Raw genomic sequence first — 18782 nt, forward strand, 5'->3', positions numbered from 1 at the left:
TTAGTCCTTTCTCTTCAAATTCTCCAGTGTGCCATGAGGATCATTAATTAAGGGTTATTGTTATTTTCAATAGCTATGTTTTCCATTTCCAAGTTTTCCAATTTGTTCTTTTTCAGATCTTCTTGTTCTTGTTTCATGGATACTCTTCTTTTCTTATGTCTCTGAGCAGTTAATTTACATTTTAAGATTCTCAGATTTCTCTCTGTGGCCTCAGGTGTTAATTCTTTTATTTGTTGGATTTACCAAAATTTTTTTTATGTCAATAGACTTCCTTGTGTGCTTAGAATTTCTTTTTTCTCTTTTAAAATATATTTTAAAATTGTAGGGTACAGTTAAGGGTTAGGTATACAAATATTCACTGTGCAGGTAGCCTTGTTGATGAGGTGTGCCCCCCTTTCCCCAGACAGATATTGACTACCATTAATCCCGCCTTCCTACTCCTCCCTGCCCCCCCCGCAGTTTCCCGCCACTGTCAATCCTTTTCTTATAGTATTACAATAGTTGCTCAAGGTCCACTTATGTGTGAGAACATGTGAAAGTCAGATCTTTGTTTCTGTGAGAGATCACTCTATAATTGTATTTTTGCTGCACCTTTTCTATGGTTAAATGCACAACTATGTACCATCATGTTACATTTGCCTACAGTACTGAGCACAGTAACATGCAGTACCGGCTTGTAACTTAGAAGCCATAGACTACACCATACAGCCTAGGTGTGTACTAGGCTACACCGTCTAGGTTTGTAAGTACACCCAGTATGGTTCACACAGTGATGAAATCACCTAGTAACACATTTCTCAGAGCATATCCCTGACATGAAGGGATGCATAACTGTACAATGACCATTTAAAAACACAGAAACTTGCTGGAAGTATGGCTGGGATTATCTTAAATCCAGGAAATGTGAACACTGACATTTTCTTCTAATCACTATTTTAGTTGCATCCTGCGGTTTATTTTTGTTTTCATTTAAATTTTAGATTCAGGGAGTACACATTCATATTTGTTACATGACTGCAAGGTGTAGTGGTGTGCCTTGGGTGTCTGGCGACCTTGCCACCTGAATGGCACACTGTGTGTCCAACAGGGCATCCTTTCAACCCTCTCCCTCCCTGTCTTGGAGTTCTGCGTGTCGTTTCCATCTGCGTGTCCCTGTCTCCACAGGTTAGCTCCCACTTAAAGGTGAGGACACACATCATTTGGTTTTCTGCTCTCAGGTCACTTAGGATCATGGCTTCCAGCAGCAAAGGACTCAATTCCATGTCTATGTTGCTGCAAAGGACACGATTCCATGCTTTTTATGGCTGTGCAGCATTCCATGTTGTAGACGTACCACATTTTCTTTACCCAGTCAACTACTGATGGGCACCTGGGTTGGTTCCATGTTTTTACTACTGTGACTAGTGTTGCAATAAATATATGAATGCAGGTGTCTGTTTTATATAATGATTTATTTTCTTTTGGGTAGATACCTAGTAGTGGAATTGCTGAGTTGAATAGTGACTATTTTTAGTTACTTGAGATTGCTCCATACTGTTTTCCATAGAGGTTGAACCAATTCTTTTATTAATAGAAGTGTTTTTATTCTAACTTAGTTTTGTGTATTTTAAAATTATCCTTATAATTTCTACTTCCTGTGATCAGGTTTTAGACACCTTTGCTTTAATTAATTTCAAGGTGATTTTAAAACTACCGGGAACGACTTTTTAGAAGAAATTCATCTTCAAGTATTTTTTTATTGCGGGTATGTAGAAACTGAGCTTTTTTTTGTACGTTGGCTTTGCCTTCAGTGGGTTCAGTCCACTCACTGATCAGTTCTCATACTCTGTGCTTTATTTTAGGTTATTCAAGTAGAAGTGCATTGTTTATGACTGGTGACTGCTTCATTTCTTCTTTTCCCGTCTGTACACCTCCTCCCTGTCTTTCTTTCTTGCCACCCTGGCTCCGTCCCCAGTACCATGCTGGGAGAGGTGCTGGTGCGGCTCTCCAAGTGACCCCACTCCAGGGGGCGCGGTCAGGCCCGCAGCATTTTACCGTGAAGAGTGTGGCTTGGGGCAGGCTTGTAGGCATGGATCCTCTATCAAATTAGCAGGCTCGTTTGCTTTACTTCCCAGGGCCTTCTGATCTGGCCCGCAGGAGCTCTTTCGGGCTGGCCTGTCAGTTTTCCTGGCACATTCCCATCGTTTTTCTGAGCTCCTTCTTGCCACAAGACACTCACCTCGCACTTGCCCCGCACAGCCGGGGTGCAGGTGACTGCTCTGTGCCACGTGGTGTTTGGATTCCAGCTTGTGGGGGCGGCTGATGTGACTGGCTTCTAGGCCCCTCGACGGTCAGACCTAGGACATACATGTGTCCACATAAATCTCTCGACCTACCTGCCTACCTACCTACATATCTATCTGTTGACCGGCCGACCGGCCGACCTCCCTCCCTCTCTCCCTCTCTCTCGTGTCTGTCTGAAGATAGATGCAGCATAAACAAATATCTCTACGTCTCTGTGTCTGCCTATCTAAAACCCTAAGTCAGGCTCATACCTCCCGTTGCCGTTCACAGCCGCAGAGACTTGCCAGCGCTTTTCTTTCCCCAAGGGGGAGCACCCTGTCCGTTCCGTTCCCTTACCAGCTCATTTTCTCAGCCAGGACATGCAGGGCAGGTTCCGGGTTTCTTTCCACTGCCATGCTGGGGGCTTGCCGGCCTGCTCTGGGTTCGTCCGTCCAGCCTTTCCTTCCCGTCCATCCCGTTCGTCTCGTCCACCCGTGCGCCTCCTCCGTCTCACCCACCCGTCCTTCACACCCATCCCACCCACACGGCACACCCCGTCCAGCTCGTCCGCCCGTCCATTGCCTCCGTCCCATCCGTCCATCCCGTTTATCCCCTTCACCCCGTCCATCCGTCTGTCCGCTCTGCCCGTCTTATCCGCCCTGTCCGTCTGTCCGTCCCATTCATCCGTCCGTCCGCCTCGTCTGCCCCGTCTGTCCCGTCCACCCCACCTGCCCTGTGCCTCCTGTCCATCCCATCTGCCCATCCCATTTGTCCCGCTCACCTCGTCCACCTGCCCATCCACCCTGCCAGCCCATTCATCCCATCTGTCCACCCCATCCACGCCGTCCGTCCCATCCTTCCATCTCATTCATCCCGTTCACCCTGTCCACCCCATCCGCCTTGTCCAACCCATCTGTCAGTTCCATGTATCCCATTCACCCCATCCATCCGGTCCACCTCATTCATCCCATCTGTTCACCCCATCCTCCCCACTTGTCCCATCCACCCTATCCATGCTGTCCTCCCCATCTGTCCCGTCTGTCAGGCCCACTTATCTCGTTCACCCCATCCGTCCCATTCATCCATCCTGTCCATTCCGTCCTTCCTGCCCCCCTTGGGCTTCCTCTCTCTCTCCTGGAGACACGGATCTGGCTGCTGGATGTCTGAGTGGCAGGACCACTCAGGTGACGGGAGGGGGCGTGTTCCCTACCTCTGTGGGCAGCAATTTCCCTCCTGGAGCCATGGTCACCCCGCTAAGACACTGGAGGGTCCCCTCATGGGTCTTCTTTAGCTGCCACCCTCTCGGTGGCTGGGAAAAGGCAGCTAACCTCGTCGACTCCTCTTGACCTTTTGGAGAGGGCTGATCTCCTCACATGGGGATACGATTGGTTTTCATTTTGAAAATCATGTTTTTAGCTTCCAAGATACAGTGATTAAAAAATTCACACTCATTGGGAAGCCACATAGCATGTCACTAAAAACAACTCAATAGCAGCAAAAGCCCCCAAGTCCTTAGAGTCAAAGGAAATTGCCAACAAACCACAGGCTATTTAGACCCAAACGCTAAGGTAAACCACCGTATGGGAAGGAAAGTCCCTCCTTTCTGGCATCTGCACCCTGCTGCGTCATCTGCACGTCCTCCTTCCTTCCATCCCTCTTTCTGTTTTTCTTGCTGCATTCAGATTCAGAATGAGATTCAAGCAGAGTGAGCATATAACCCGGGCAGACGGGTCCTGACCCATGGGGCAGAAGCCTTGCCAGCAGAACAAGCACATGATAAAGTGCTTGGAAGAGCCGAAATCATGCTCCGTGAACAACCATGCGGCCACAAAATCAGGGATTGCGTTGAGTTTTAATGGGAATGGCTCCTAAAAATGAAATGTACGCTATACTTGAAACCTGAACTGTGAACTGGAATTGGAATTTTTTTCTGGAGTGTACTGAATGTGCATTCATGAAGTCATTTCAGCTATGTTCGACTGCTGTTTTATTTCCTCTAGAGTGTAGCTAGTGTTAGACAGCACTTTGCTGCATTGTTTTTTCCTCAAGGATCAATACCGAGAAATGATTTTCTTGTTTAATATTGAAGTCGGTTGACGAATGTGAACTTTATGCCATAACTTAGTTGTTGAAGCTCAGTGGCCTTTCGGTTATAGAAGAGGAGCGCTCTGTTGGGTTGAGCTGAGGACCCAGGTGTCAGAGGGGGTGAGGGAGCACGTGGCATCTGGCCTGCTGCTTGTCAGAGAAGGAGGCACGTGGCGTCTGTCCCGCTGCATGTCATAGAGGGGGGCATGTGGTGTCTGTCTGTCTGCTTGTCAGAGAAGGGGCACGTGGTGTCTGTCTGTCTGCTTGTCACAGAGGGAGTATGTGGTGTCTGTCCCACTGCTTATCACTGCTTGTTTTGGGGGTAAGCACATGCGTCTGTCCAACTGCTTGTCATGGGAGGGCACGTGACATCTATCCCACGTTTGTCAGAGAAAGGAGTACGTGGTGTCTGTCCTGCTCGTCATAGAGGGAGGAATGTGGCATCTGCCCCACTACTTGTCATAGAGGGGGCACATGACATCTGTCCCACTGCTTGTCATGGGGGAACACTTGATGTCTGTCCCACTGCTTGTCATAGAGAGAGGTACATGGCATCTGTCCTGCTGCTTGTCATAGAGGGAGGCATGTGACATCTGTCCCACTGCTTGTCATAGAAGGGGCACGTGACATCTGTCCCACTGCTTGTCATAGAGGGGGCATGTGGCATGTGGCGTCTGCCCTGCTGCTCGTGCTTGGGCCTTGGTCACCGCCATTTCATGTTTTAGCACTAAAAAGGTGACATTTGCTAAGAGGACAGTCAAGTGGCTTCTGGATGTATTCAGCGCAGAGTAGAATGATCCTTCTTTATTAAATATCCGGAGGTTTTTGTGGAATTTCAAAACTTCTTTTTCCCTTGGCAGAAATAAGAGAGCCGACGTCAGGAAGGTGGCGTACCGCAGCCTGACAGATCGCCTGAATCCGCTCATATTAAATTATGCCAGAAGAAGGCGGTTCCACCAGATATTCCTCGAGGAGATGCCCTGGAGGGCCCAGATGAACCTGTACCTGGCAGGCGCACACTTTAACCTGATGTTGCAGAAGCTCAGGGAGCGCATGAGGACGAAGCTTGGTGCTTCCCACTCGATGGTCAGGTGTGGCACCCACGATGGACGATGCTTTTGGGCTCGCGGGCACAGTTGCCCTTGTGTGTCCAGAGCGCTGGCATGACTGACAACTTGAGCCGTTCTGCAGAGAGCCTCTCTCTTCATACTGGCCATGGGCGTCCTTCTTAATTTTTTACTCTCAGAATCTTTCCCAAACAAATACTGAACACAAGTGCTAGGAGTACCATTTGCATAGATCTTGCAGATGTCTGCAGACCTACCTTTCAGTGCAAGGGTCAAGTGTAGTTCCAAGGGAACTCCAGCTTGAATTATAGATCACCTGTAGGCTATAGAAGGCATGAGGCAAGTCTTTATTTCCTGTTTAAAGGTCTTGTCTAGGCCTTTATTCAGGAATTATATTTGATCATGCGATGTAGACTTTCCACCACCGTTCCACAGTCATTCCAAGCTCTTCCTGAGTGTCTTTTTTTAGATTAGAAAATATAGTTCATTTTAAAGGTAAATTAGAGATAGAGAAAGAGAGAAAGAAAGAGGAGATTCATCTCCCCAAGGTAGGGTTGGGGGTCAAAGCCAGGAAACATGGCAACAACCATAGCTCAAAGAGTACATGGCCACACCAGAGTCTAGGAAGACAATGGCCACAATGACCTGGTAATAGCCTAGCAATGGCCCCTGAGTGTCTTTGGCTAAGTGCCGTGGGAGATAAAAATAGGAGATTCGTACATAATAGGAGATTCATACGTAATGCATGTAGCCATGACAGAAAGGATGGAAAAGCATACATGAAAAAAGAACGAGCCAGGCTCAGTGTCTCAGCCTGTAATCCCACACTTTGGGAGGCTGAGGTGAGTGGATTGCCTGAGCCCACGGGTTCAAGACCCGCCAGGGCAACTTGGTGAGACCTCATCTCTACAATAAATCAAAAAATCACCAGGTGTGGTAGCGTATGCCTGTAGTTCCAGCTACTTGGAAGGCTGAGGCAGAAGGATCGCCGGAGCCCAGCAGGTCAAGGCTGTGGTGGCCGGGAGCGGCCACTGCGCTCCAGTCTGGGCAACAGAGTGAGACTCCAACTCAAAAAAAAAAGAAAAAAGAAAAAAGAACGTGTATTGAGCACCTATTGGATACATGGCACTGACCTGGGTACAACGGGCCATATGTTGGCATCTGGTGTGGGGCTCCCAAGTGCTCACGAGTGGTATTAGGTGGAAAACTCATTGAGTCGTCTTTGTCACAGAAGGAGGCTGTCCTCTGGCTGGGACTCATAGGGAGGAGCCACCAAGCCTGGGTCCTGGCGAGTGGGCAAGGGTTAGGATGTGCACACAGGAAATCAGTGTCTCCGTAGCTGGACAGACAGGAATCGGAGCACAGTAGGACCACCAGGATGAGAACCCAGACAGTCTGACCAGAGTCCAGGGTGTGAGACAGGGTGTGGTGTGAAACAATTAGAAGTGTACCAGGTCACACAGCATCTTCCATGTCCATTAAATGTGAGCTTTATTTTGCATATGGTAGAGGGTTCTTGAGGTCCATGCCTGGGGCTGGGGACTCCTGGGCTAGACCAGGTTGGCGTTCTTAAAGCAGTTAGTTTGCCTGACCAGCAGGGAAGGCGTTTGGCAAGGACCATTCATGGGGCCACAATAGGGAAAACAGGTAGGCCAGACAGGTGGGCTTCCTGACCATTCTCTGAATGCCAAGGTGTCTTCTCTGACCATCCAGTCATATGTGACCCTTTCTGTATGATCACTTGGGAGCACGGTAAGACAGCGACAAATTGGTGTCAGGGCGACTGGGTGCCAACTCCAATTTATTAAAGCTGTCCACATATCCTCAGTTATTTACTTATTGTTGGTGGAGGATTGTTCATTGCTCGGACCTTATTTTTAAGAAGTAGCACCGATTAGGATGCTGTAGTCAGCAGCATCTTCATTCACTTGTATTTGAATCAATTATTGTTTCAGATAGAGGGAGTATAGATGTGTATTTCTATTTTTGAGGGCCCTTTCAGGGAAGCAGATATTGATTTCAACATTCCCAAGAGCAAAAGCACACCATATAATTCTAAAAGTTATTGGGAAAATGTTAGTCTTTGGGTAAATGCCAAAATACTTTATGATCCAAAATTTGGGAGCACTCACTCACAGTTTTTATTTTCTTTCTGAGTTGAGGGGTCTCACTCTGCCACCCAGGCTGGAGTGCACTGGCATAATCACAGCTCACCACAGCCTCGACCCCCTGGGCTCAGATAATCCTTCCACCTCAGCCTCCCAAATAGCTGGAACTACAGGCATGCACCACCATGCTTGGTTAAGTTTTTAAATTTTTTGGTAGAGACAAGGTCTTACTATGTTGCTCAGGCTGGTCTTCTACTCAAGCAATCTTCCTATCCCAGCCTCCCAAAGTGCTGGGATTACAGGCATGAGCCACCGTACCCCCCCCACAAATGTTTTAAAAATAAAAAGAGATTGAGTTTGACAGATTAAACTAGATTTTTCTTATTCCGTTTTTCATGTGATTTTTCCCCTTACAGTTTCCGATCATGTGATCCCAATATATTCTCACTGTATAACTCAGGAACAGTGTTACCAACAGGGAAATTGACCATAGAGAATTACAAAGCAATGCTAGAGTTCCTGCTCACAGCTAAGAAAAGGAAGGCCAACTTACCATCAGGTAAGATAAATATGCGAATTTATTATAAATTGCTTCTAGATTTTTGCTCACTAACACAGCACACACACACACATCATGGACACACAAAGGTACACACACCATTTTCCAAAGACTTAGTTGAGTTTTGATATTTGTAGGAGATTCTTTGCTCTATTTCTAAAAGTTTCTGTATTTTTATGGGATCATCATACATATTTGGAAATATATATTTTATTCATCTTAAATACCACTAATTTCATGAACATTTATTTGTAATATCTTTCTCAATTACACACCCACTTATGTAGATTTTTTAATAATGGCATTTAAGCACCATGTGTGCTATGCTGATTGGGGTTCTCTGTGTGCCGGTCAGTGTCAGCTCATGTTTCTTCCAGGGTGTGGATCGGGGTTCGCTGGCACCTGCAAAGCATACTGGCTTATTGGAGTACTTGAAAGTGGGCTTTGCAGACACAGAGCCTGACTTTTGTGTATAGATTATATTTAGGGTCCTGAGTTCTTTTTAAACTGGACTTCTGACTAAGGTCGCCCATGACATCGGCAAGAGGATACTCTGCTATCGAGGCTTATTGTCTAAGGCAGCTTTCTAGGAGAAGGTGTGTGGCAGGAGAAGCTCGTTGCCACGTGTCACCAGCCATGACTGAGTGGCTGGGGTTTCTGCCGGCCTGCCTCTAGGGGTGCTGCTGGCTTCCAATGTCTGGTCCGGGAATGGACCATTAGGGAGGAAATTCGGGACCAGTGGGGTCCTGTCATTGGGCCCCTAAAACAAGCCTGCACTTTCCTACTTCTGCACTGCTCTTTTTGCCGTCGTCGTCTTTGAATGTTCTCCTCTGTGCTTTCCCGTAGAGCTGGGTCTCTCCCTCCTGTAAGACCCAGTGTCTCCTCCAGAAACCTTCCCCGGGCCGTTGTGTCTTGGTCATCTCACCCTCTCTCCAAGTGTACGCAGCATTTGTTAACTGAGTCACTCACCTGAGGTTTATTTTCCACTGTGTTTTCTGCAACTTGGTTCTATGTTTTTAATCACACTGTCCCAAATTTTTGTACTGCAGATGCTGAAGAATTTTCTGCGTTTATTAATTCCCAAATGAACGATGAGACTATGTCCAAGAAGCAGACCGTTTACGACTCAGACTCGCAGTCAGGTTCTAGTACTAAAGAGAAGGACCGGGCGGCCGGTCTGGGCCTGATGGATCATTTCGTGAAGATCTTCCTGTATTGCAGGAGAGCGATGGTAATGCCGTCCTTCTTGTTTGCTGGCAGAGTGGACGTATACGCAGGCCTGGGAGAGACGTTGTCTTTGTTCTCGCTGTGCCTGACATTAGCTTTGACTCTGAGGCCTCATCTGGCTGGGTCTAGCCTCAGTCACATTTCAAGTGTGCATGCTGTGACACTGAGGCCTGCGACGTCCAGCTGTCAGGGCGAAGGGGGCGCTTCCCGGTCATCTGCTGTCCGTCCGCCCAGAGCCTGTTCATGCAGTTCCTATGACTGTGCACACACCTCTCAGCTAGACCTAGGGCTCTCTCGGGGAGGTAGGGGATCTTCTTGGGGGCTTTGGTCTCTCTTGAGGGTTTCACGGATGTCTCCCTTCCCCCCAGCGCAGGGCAAGGTCTTTCCGGGCTATGGGGACTCCCTGCTCCCGCCCCCAACCTCTTGCTTGTCCCAGGCACTCGAGTCTTTGCTCAAAGCTTCTCTCCCTTTTTCTTTTAAAGTATTATGTGATGGTAGCAAACCCAGAATTGGAACTGTTAGCTACAAAGGAATCAGTTTCCTCTTTTCACCACAGGAGGGGCACATAGGGAGTGCACTTCCCTTTCTAAGCAAGAAAGGAAGACTCCGGTGCTTATCGTCTCCGTGGAGTGGACAGAGGGACTTCACAAAAGGGAGGGCAGGCCTCCCTCGGGTCCTCACCACCCGCTTCGCACCCCGGAACCACTGGCCCGGCCGCCTTGCCGGACCCCGCTGCCCTCACCCCCACCCCCGCTCACCCCCCACGCCTGCGCCTCGGAAGCTCGAAACTTGCTCCCTCCCTGGCCTCCACGTCCCCCTCTGTCCTCCGCACATGCTGGTCTCCACCCGACGCCCACTTGGCGGTGACTTGTTCGGCTCAGCACGCAGGTCTCCGCTCACGCTTCTCTTCTCAGCGAGGACTCCCTGCCTACCCTGTCCTCTCACCCCCTGGCAGGTTCCACCCCGTGTCTGCTTTATTTTCTTGATCAGACTTGTGATTTCCTGAAATGACAGTTTTAGCTGTCCGGTTTTCTCATGTTGGTGTTCCTAAACGCAAGCAGCAGAGAACATACCCGGATCCCCTGCTCACTGCCGCAGGCCCAGCTCCGAGAACTGTGGGGGCTTTGTTTGGAGGCAGGCCCCAAAGGGGAGGCAGGCATGCATTCGGTGGACTCATGAGCTTGGCAAGTTCACCCCCGCCTCTGCTTCCTCATCTGTAAAATGGGTGGCATACTAGTGCACGCTTCCTTGCAGGAGAGATTGCAGGATGAAGTGAGAGTGTCACCTGGATGTCTCAGCACAGCGCCTGGCGTGTGGACATGGCGCCTAGCACGGGGGGTGTGTGTTTTACAGTGGGTGTGGGACACTGGCAGGAGGACAGAGCCGGTGAGGGCCTGCAGTGGGGTCTGTGATGTGCTGTGTTGCCACAGGTCCTTGCGCACCGCGGAGGCTACTGGACTCTGCTGCAGAACTGTTGCCGGGCCTTCTGGAACTTGACCCAGGAGCTGCAGATACTGCTCAAACAGGCCGTGGACCTCTGCATGACGTTTCCTGTCAGCCGGGATGGCTTCCTATGCACCTCTGTCTTGCCATTCTATTTGGGAGCAGAATTACTCATCGACATGTTAATTCAGCTACAAGATACCGATTCTATTAAGGTAAGGACATTTTGGTAATTGTTTTTATTGTAGTCAATTAAAAAATATCTTTGCACAGTGCAGCTTGGGATGAGTAGACACTGATACTTTCCTTGAGTTCTCATTTGGCTTGACTATATTTCATTTGCCTCTCATTATTATTTTGTTCACAATACCTAACTTGCATTGACGTTAATTAAAACTATCTGAGGCTGAACGTTTAGTTCATTAAAGGGAAGAGAAAGTAACATTTGTTGAACTCCAGCTCCTAATAAATCAATGCATCTAATGCTCAGAGCAATCTTTTTGACAAATAAAGAAATGGCGCCCAAGTGAAGTCACACAGCTTGTCAGCAGGTCTTTGCTTCACTGCTTTATCGTCCTTGTCCTATTAGTCTAGGTCTGTTAGAAATAAAAATCATTAAAATCTATTACACTGTGGTTTAGAGTGTGGAAATGGAGTAGAAACAATACAAATACAAAACAAATATACAAGAACAAATCAAAGTAACCTATTAAACTTAAAATAACCTAAACACATTGAAAATAGTAAACACATAAACATATTGAGACATGGGATTTATAAACATTTCTAGAGGAAGATATTTGACAACAATGACACAAAAGATAGAGTAAATAAAATTGAACTATTATAAATTTTTTACATTTATATAAAGTTAGTAGAATATTAACTCTTAAGTGGAATGTGATAAGTTCAGGATGCATTTAATAACTCCTAGAGTAGTTGCCAAAAAAAGTCAATGAAGTATAAGGGAAGACTAAGAGATAGCTAATTAACTAAAAAAAAAAGCAGGAAAGAGAGAGCAGAGGAATAAAAACATATGGAACAAATAGAAAACAAATAGCAAATTTTAAATCTAACTCAATGATATCAGTAACTATATTAACTATAAATGAGCTAAACACCCCAATTAAAAGGCAGAGATTGTCTGACTGAAAAAAAAAAAGAAAAACATACATATCTGTCTATAAGAGAAGCACTCTGAATATAAAGGATTAGATAGATTGAAAATAAAAATATGGAAAGAGAGATACCATGAAAATAGTAAACATGAAAAAGTTGGTGAGATTATATTAATATTAGATGAAATGGGCCTCAAATCAAGGAATGTCACATTAAGTAATGAAGGACATTTTATGATAAGAGGCACAGCTAATCAGGCAGAGACACCGGTCATAGTTGTGTATGCATTTAGTGACAAAAGTTAAAGATACACTCTGGATGCCCAAGGCTTGATGAACACATTTTAATGTGTCAGGAGCGTGACCTCCCTGATGCCACAGGGAGAGGGCATGGGATCTTCATGTCCGGGGCCCTCCCAGACCTCACCCCATGTACGTCTTCGTTTGGCTGTTCCTGAGTTGTTTTCTTTATCATATAACTGTGATGACAAGTATAGTGCTTTCAGTGAGTTCTGTGAGTCATCCTGGTGAATTATCAAACCGAAAGGGGTTATGAGAACTCCTAAATTTATAGCTGGTTGGTCTGAAGGTTGGGTGACCTGAGATGTACCTGGCATCTGAAGTAAGGGCAGCCTTGTGGAGGCTGGAGCCTTTACACCTGTGGTCCCTGAAGCTAGCTCTGCATGGTTAATGTCAGAACTGAAGTGCAGGAAACCCAAGTGGAATGAAAACAGAGCACATGTGCATATGGCGTGTTCACAAGTTGGGTTTCACGTAGAGACAAGAAGTCCTAAAAACCTTCAAGACTCTGTTCTTTGACCACCACAGAATTACATTGTGAACAGACTGCCATAATATTGGGAGGAAAATATCCAAATATTGGGAAATTAAGCAACATATTCTAAATAACCCAAAGGCCCACAAAGAAAACACAAGGGACATGATAGTCTACCAGAAACTAATGATAACATGAAAACTTGTGGGCTGAAAATAAGCAGTGCGTAGAAGGAAATTTATGGCTGCACATGTTTAATAGGAAAGAAGGAAGATACAGCATCACTGATCTAAGCACACATGTAGCAGCTAGAAAAAAAAGCGCACATTAACTCCAAAGTAAATAAAGAGAAGAAAGGAAATAGGGCTGGGCGTGGTGGCTGACGGCCCTGTAACCCCAGCATTTTGGGAGGCTGAGCATTTCTTAAAGCCAGAAGTTTGAGACCAGCCTGGGCAACACAGCAAGATTCTGTCTCTAAAAAAAAAAACTAAAAAGTAGCTTGGCTTGGTGGCATCTTCCTGTAGTTCTCGCTACTCAGAAGGCTGAGACAGGAGGATTGCTTGAGCCTAGGAGGTCAAGGCTAAAGTGAGCCACGGCACTCCAGCTGGATCAACAGAGTAAAACCCAGTCTCAAAATAAATAACAAATAAATAAATAAATAAACAATGAAAAGAAGCAAATAATAATAAATGAAGGAACTGATAAGAGCAGAAATCAGTTAGATAAAAAGCAAAATTAATAAAGTCAAAAATTAATCTTTTGAAAAGATTATCAAAAGCTGCTGTATGCCTAGGAATACTGATGATGAACAGAAGTGATATTGGTAATGAAGGAAGGACATTACAACAGATCCAGGAGACATTAAAATAATGGGGTATTAGGATCAATTTTTACTAAAAAAATTCATGACTTAGGTGAAATGAACGCATTTGTTGGAAAGCACAAGTTAACAAATCTGACCCAAGAAGAAATAAAAAATATAAATTACCCTAAATATATCAGTGAATTTGAATTCCTGATCAGAAACTTTCACATAAAGAAAACTCCAGACCCACAATATTTACCTGGGGAATTCTTGCAGGCATATGTGGAAGAATAATAAATTATATACCAGTTTAAAAAAATCTGTGCAAATGTACACAATAATTTGTGTTGCATGTGTATGATGAGTAGTGATCAAGCCAGGGTGTTGAGCGTGTATGTCTGTCCATCACCCACGCACAATACGTTTTAAGTGTATGACGTGTAGCCTTCCAGCCAGGGTGTCGAGTGTGTCTGTCCATCACCTACGCGCATTATGTTTTGTTGCGTATATGACACGTGGCATTCAAGCCAGGGAGTGGAGTGTGTCTGTTCATCACCCAAGTGCAATACATGTTTGTTAAGTACATGACGTGTAGTGATCCAGCCGGGGTGTGGAGTGTGTCTGTCCATCACCCTTAGGTTTGGTTAAATACAGTCACCTCTTTGCTGTCGTCCACCGAACGTATTCCTGCTACCTGACTGTGTGTTTGTCTCTTTTAGCCTGCGTTTCTTCTCCTCCCTGACCCCTCTCACCCTTCCCAGTATATGCTAATTTTTTTACTCTCTATCTCCATGTGCTCAAATTATTTAGCACTCACGTCTATGGAGAGCAGGCAGTGTTTGTCTTTCTGTGCCTTGGTCATTTCACTTAAGAAATGAGTCCAGCTTAATGCTGACAGAGATGTCAAACCAGAAAAGTATGAACTAATATCCTGTATGAACATGGACACAGAACTCCTTAATGAAATGTCAGCAAATCAGTCCCAGCAACATGTAAAATATGCAGATGATGATAGAATATATAAAAATACACAAATTTGCAAATGGCAATGAAGAGGGTTTTTACCCTGGAAATGTAAGGTTCACATTTGAAAAGCAATCAGCGTAATTCAAAATATTAGCAGGATAAAGGAGAAAAGTGATATGGCCATTGAGTAAGAGCAGAAAAGGCATTTATAGAATGTAGTGTCCATTCATGTCAGAAACTCTCCGCACACTAGGAGCAGAAGATAGCCTTCTCGGGTGGATAAAGAATATCTACAGGAGACGTCATGCTTCACAGTGAAATGTGAGCTTCCTTGTAATGTGGGAGCACAGTCAGGATGTTCACTCAAGTACTTGCATTCAGCATCAGGCCAGAGATCCTGGCCCATGCAATCAGGCAAGATTTTTTTTAAAAAGGCATACAGACTAGGAAGAAAGAAGTGCAGCGGTTCTTATTTGTGGGCAGCATAATTTTGACACAGAGAATTCGAACTCCTCAGGATTCTACAAAGCAACTACTGGAACGAAAAAGCAAAGTGGCAGGCTGTAAGGCCAATATACAAAAAGAAATTGTACTTCTATATACTAGCAGAAAATAACTAGAAAATGAAAACTTAAAAAAATACCACTTAAAATGTCCTCCAAGACCATCATTCTCAGTGAACTCTCACAGAAACAAAACACAAAATGCTGCATGCGCTCTCTCGTCAGCAGGCCCTGAACCCTGGGCACAAGGGGAGCCCAAGGGTTGGGAAAGCTGCTGCCAGGCACTGCTGGGGGGGGGGCCTGGGGGCACACCACCACCCACTGGGCACCAGGTCCACCACCAGGGGCGAGAGGGCCCTCTGGAAGCCCAGTCCTCACTGGCGCGCAGTTTGCTTAGGCAGCAGATCCTCACATGGACCCCACCACTCTACACACGTTTAAAAATAAAAATAAAATATCACAAAAATAAACATCAAGGAGTATGTCTAATGAAACTTGCACAATTTCTGTACACTGAAAACTATAAGACACTATGTAAAAATATTTAAAAATACCTAAATAATTGAAGAGATATATTTTATATTAATACTAAAGAATCAATTATCCCCCCCCCTTGATGATTGATACAGTGGAATCTCAATGAAAATCCCAACCGGCATTTTTTTGGGGGGAGGGGATCATTGATGGCTCATTTTAAAATTTACAAGCAAATGAAAAAAAGAAAAGTGAATGGCCAAAAAAAAAAAAAAAAAAACTGTTGAAAAGAACACATTTAGAGGACTCACCACCTGATATCAAGACTTATGAAAGTGACAGTAATTAGGAGAGTATGATAATGGCTTAAAGAGAAAGATGTGTCAATGGAACAACTAGAGAATCAAAAAATAGATCCATTCGTGTGATTTCTTTTTTTAAACAAAGGAACCAAAGCAGTTCAAAGGACTCAAAAAGAAATGTCAACTTTTGACCTCCAGATTTGGTCTTTAAAACTATTTATCACTAAAGGATACAGGCATCTTGTGGGAAAAGAGGTGGCTTGCCGGGCCAGCGTGGACTGTACCTGAGGGTGACCAAGTGACTGATGAAGGGAGGCTTTTCTTTACAGAAGCATCTGGGTAGTGAGTGAAGAAAGGAGGTTGGAATTGTAATGTTGGGATTTTGTGAGTCTTAATGAATGGATTGGGGGGGCGCATGAACAGTGCGTGTGTGTACTTCCCAGAGAAAAATAAACCAAACTGAAATCAGACAAAGCCTTTACCTCTAACCAGCAAGTGGCAGACGTGTGCAGAAGAACGTTTTAAATGAAGCCATGCACATCAAGCAACAGAATGCAGACTGCAGGAACTGCAGGACAGAAGGTCTGTTTTCTTCAGTAAAACAATAAAAAAAAGAGGAGATGGAACCTGTGGATTCATACTGATACCATTTCAAATTAACGTATGCTAAGAATAGTTCATTTACAAGACAACAAGTGAAATGCTATTCAGTTTAATTATCCAATGATGACTTAAAGGAATTTTTGCTAATTTTTATGGTAGGATTGTCAGATTGAGGTTATGATTTCTACAGATGCATATTGATATATTTACAGATCAATAACATTTTGGGGATGCAGTTCAAAACAATGAGGGAAGGGGGTCTGTCCTAAGAACTGATAATTACCGAAGCTGGTATGTGAGGCCTTCTTATATTACTTTCCCTACTTTTGTAAGTGCTAAAAATTTTTTAAAATACAAAGTTAAAAAAAAAAATTACACTTGCCTAGACAGGATTTTCAAAACTTGAAAGAGTTTAACCACGCCAGAAGCCTCATTCTCTAGATACTATTTTGACCCCAAATGCCAGCCCTGTTTGTCTCTCAGCGTTGGCAGGTGACGTTTCCAAGATGAAGTGGTCAGCAGGTAATGCTCCTGTCCCCTCTCTCGAGACCACCCGAGAGGAGACAGCTGGAGACAGATGTCGGCTTTGTTGATGATGAACTCCGCATCGGAAGATGTAGCAACCACACAGGCTTCCTTACCCTCCACCCCAGAAATAAGGCACTGACATAGACTGGGGGAAAGCCTAGATAAGAACGCACCCCTCTGTCACTCTGCAGGCTGCAGGCTATGGCTGAGCAGTCCCCCGAAGTGTCAAGTGGGACAGGCTGGATTTATTCGACACGCACCAGAAGGGGAGAAGGCCAGGAGCACTTCACTTGGAAACCCGAGGGCAAGGAAACAGATCTGTGTGCTGGAAGCCTCACTGTGGGACCAGAGGACTGCAAGGCTTGAGCGCATAACGTCAGCCGCATGCCAGCTGCCTTGAACTGTGCGTGTCCCATGTGTGGGCACAAGGCTCAGGAGGCACAGCCTCACGGGCGACAAGTCTCCTGCCGGTGCCTTCCTGGGGCTTATTTTGCAGCCAGGTGACTTCCAGGGTCTCTTCTAACTTCGAGGACTGTGGCTCTTGCAAGAGAGGATGTTGGTCCTCTGCTTTTGCTGACACCTTCCCTCCCTATAGACACATTACTCTTCATGGTGTTGTTGGGATGGGAGGGGCTGTTTCAGGCTATGGCCTGCCCCAGGGTGGGTCCAGGAGGCCCCAGGATGGGTCCAGGAGGCTTTGCTCTGCCTTAAGAATTTCCAGGTCGGGCGCAATGGCTCACGCCTGTAATCCCAGCACTATGGAGGACTGATGAGAGAAGATTGCCTAAGCCTGTGGGTTCGAAACCGGCCTGGGCAACATGGTGAGATCCCCATCTCTACAATACATCAAAAAATTAGCTGGGCATTATAGCGCATGCCTCTAGTTCTGGCTACTTGGAAGGCTGAGGTGGAAGGATTGTCGGAGCCCAGCAGGTCGACACTGGGGTGGCGGTGAGCGTGCCACTGCACTCCAGCTTGGGTGATGGAGTAAGACTCCAATGCAAAAAAAAAAAAAGAATTTCCGGAGGTATACAAAAACGCATCAGGGGCCCACGGGAAATGAATACAATAGTTACACAGTCAATCATTTAGGCAAAGAGAACTTCGAGAAGATTTCTTCCTCCATAGGTTTGACCACTGCATTAAGGAATTGGACTTCTATCCTCCAAATTAACCAATGTCACCAGTGTATTATGGGACTCCGTCATGTGTGTATACTGAAAGCTGTTTTTCCCAAATGCTTTATCATCGTGGCTTCGTATCCTGACTTAAGTGGCTCGTGCCTGTCTACTACGAACTACAGACCTGAGATTGTGCTGTCCACTATGGTGCACATCAGCCACATGCAGCTGTTTACATTTGGGCTCGAATCGGTCATAATTAAAGTTAGGAATTCAGTTGCACTAGTCCCATTTCAAAAGTTCAGGCGCCTCCGGTGTCTAATGGCTGTGATGAGCTATACCGAGCAACACGAATACAGCGCATCTCCGCCATCTCAGAAAGCTCTCCTGATAGTATGCTTCAAATTGTCAAACTTTGTTGGCATGATAAAACTTTTCTTTTTGAGTTATTGCTGATGGCCATTCTGACTGAAGTTAGGTGGTATCTCAGTGTAGTTTTAATTTGCATCTCCTTGAAGACTAGTGAGGCTGAACATTTCTTCATGTATCTGTTGGCCACTCGAATGTCTTCTTTTGAGAAGTGTCTGTTCATATCTTCTGCCCACTTTGTAATGGGGCTGTTTGTTTTTTTCTTTTCAGCACGTTTGAGTTCCTTGTAGGCCCTTGATGTTAGGCCTTTGTTAGACATGGAGTTGGCAAATACTTTTTCCCAGTCTGTGGGCTGTCTCCCTGCTCTCTCCATGGTTTCTTGGGCTTTGCAGAAGCTTGTCAGTTTGATGAGGTCCCACTTGTCTATCTTATCTCTTATGGCCTGTGCATTTCGGGTTTTGCTCAGG

At 45.6% G+C, this 18782-nt stretch overlaps 1 protein-coding gene across 1 annotated transcript in view; it reads left to right on the forward strand.

Annotated features, from left to right (window-relative positions):
- Nucleotides 1–10966, forward strand: part of LOC103251919 (cilia- and flagella-associated protein 54-like) — a gene marked incomplete at its 3' end in the record, with an annotated part of 107347 nt that extends 96381 nt beyond the window's left edge. Inside the window, exons 33-36 of the mRNA XM_021708815.1 lie at nucleotides 5208–5438; nucleotides 7939–8081; nucleotides 9131–9312; nucleotides 10739–10966. Of these exons, the coding sequence (XP_021564490.1) occupies nucleotides 5208–5438; nucleotides 7939–8081; nucleotides 9131–9312; nucleotides 10739–10966 (784 nt within the window). The remainder of the gene's footprint in view (nucleotides 1–5207; nucleotides 5439–7938; nucleotides 8082–9130; nucleotides 9313–10738) is intronic.
- Nucleotides 10967–18782: the final 7816 nt, after the last annotated feature.

Source organism: Carlito syrichta, unplaced genomic scaffold (genome assembly GCF_000164805.1).
Source record: "Carlito syrichta isolate Samal-C Ts95f unplaced genomic scaffold, Tarsius_syrichta-2.0.1 Scaffold149072, whole genome shotgun sequence".
Lineage (NCBI taxonomy): Eukaryota > Metazoa > Chordata > Mammalia > Primates > Tarsiidae > Carlito > Carlito syrichta.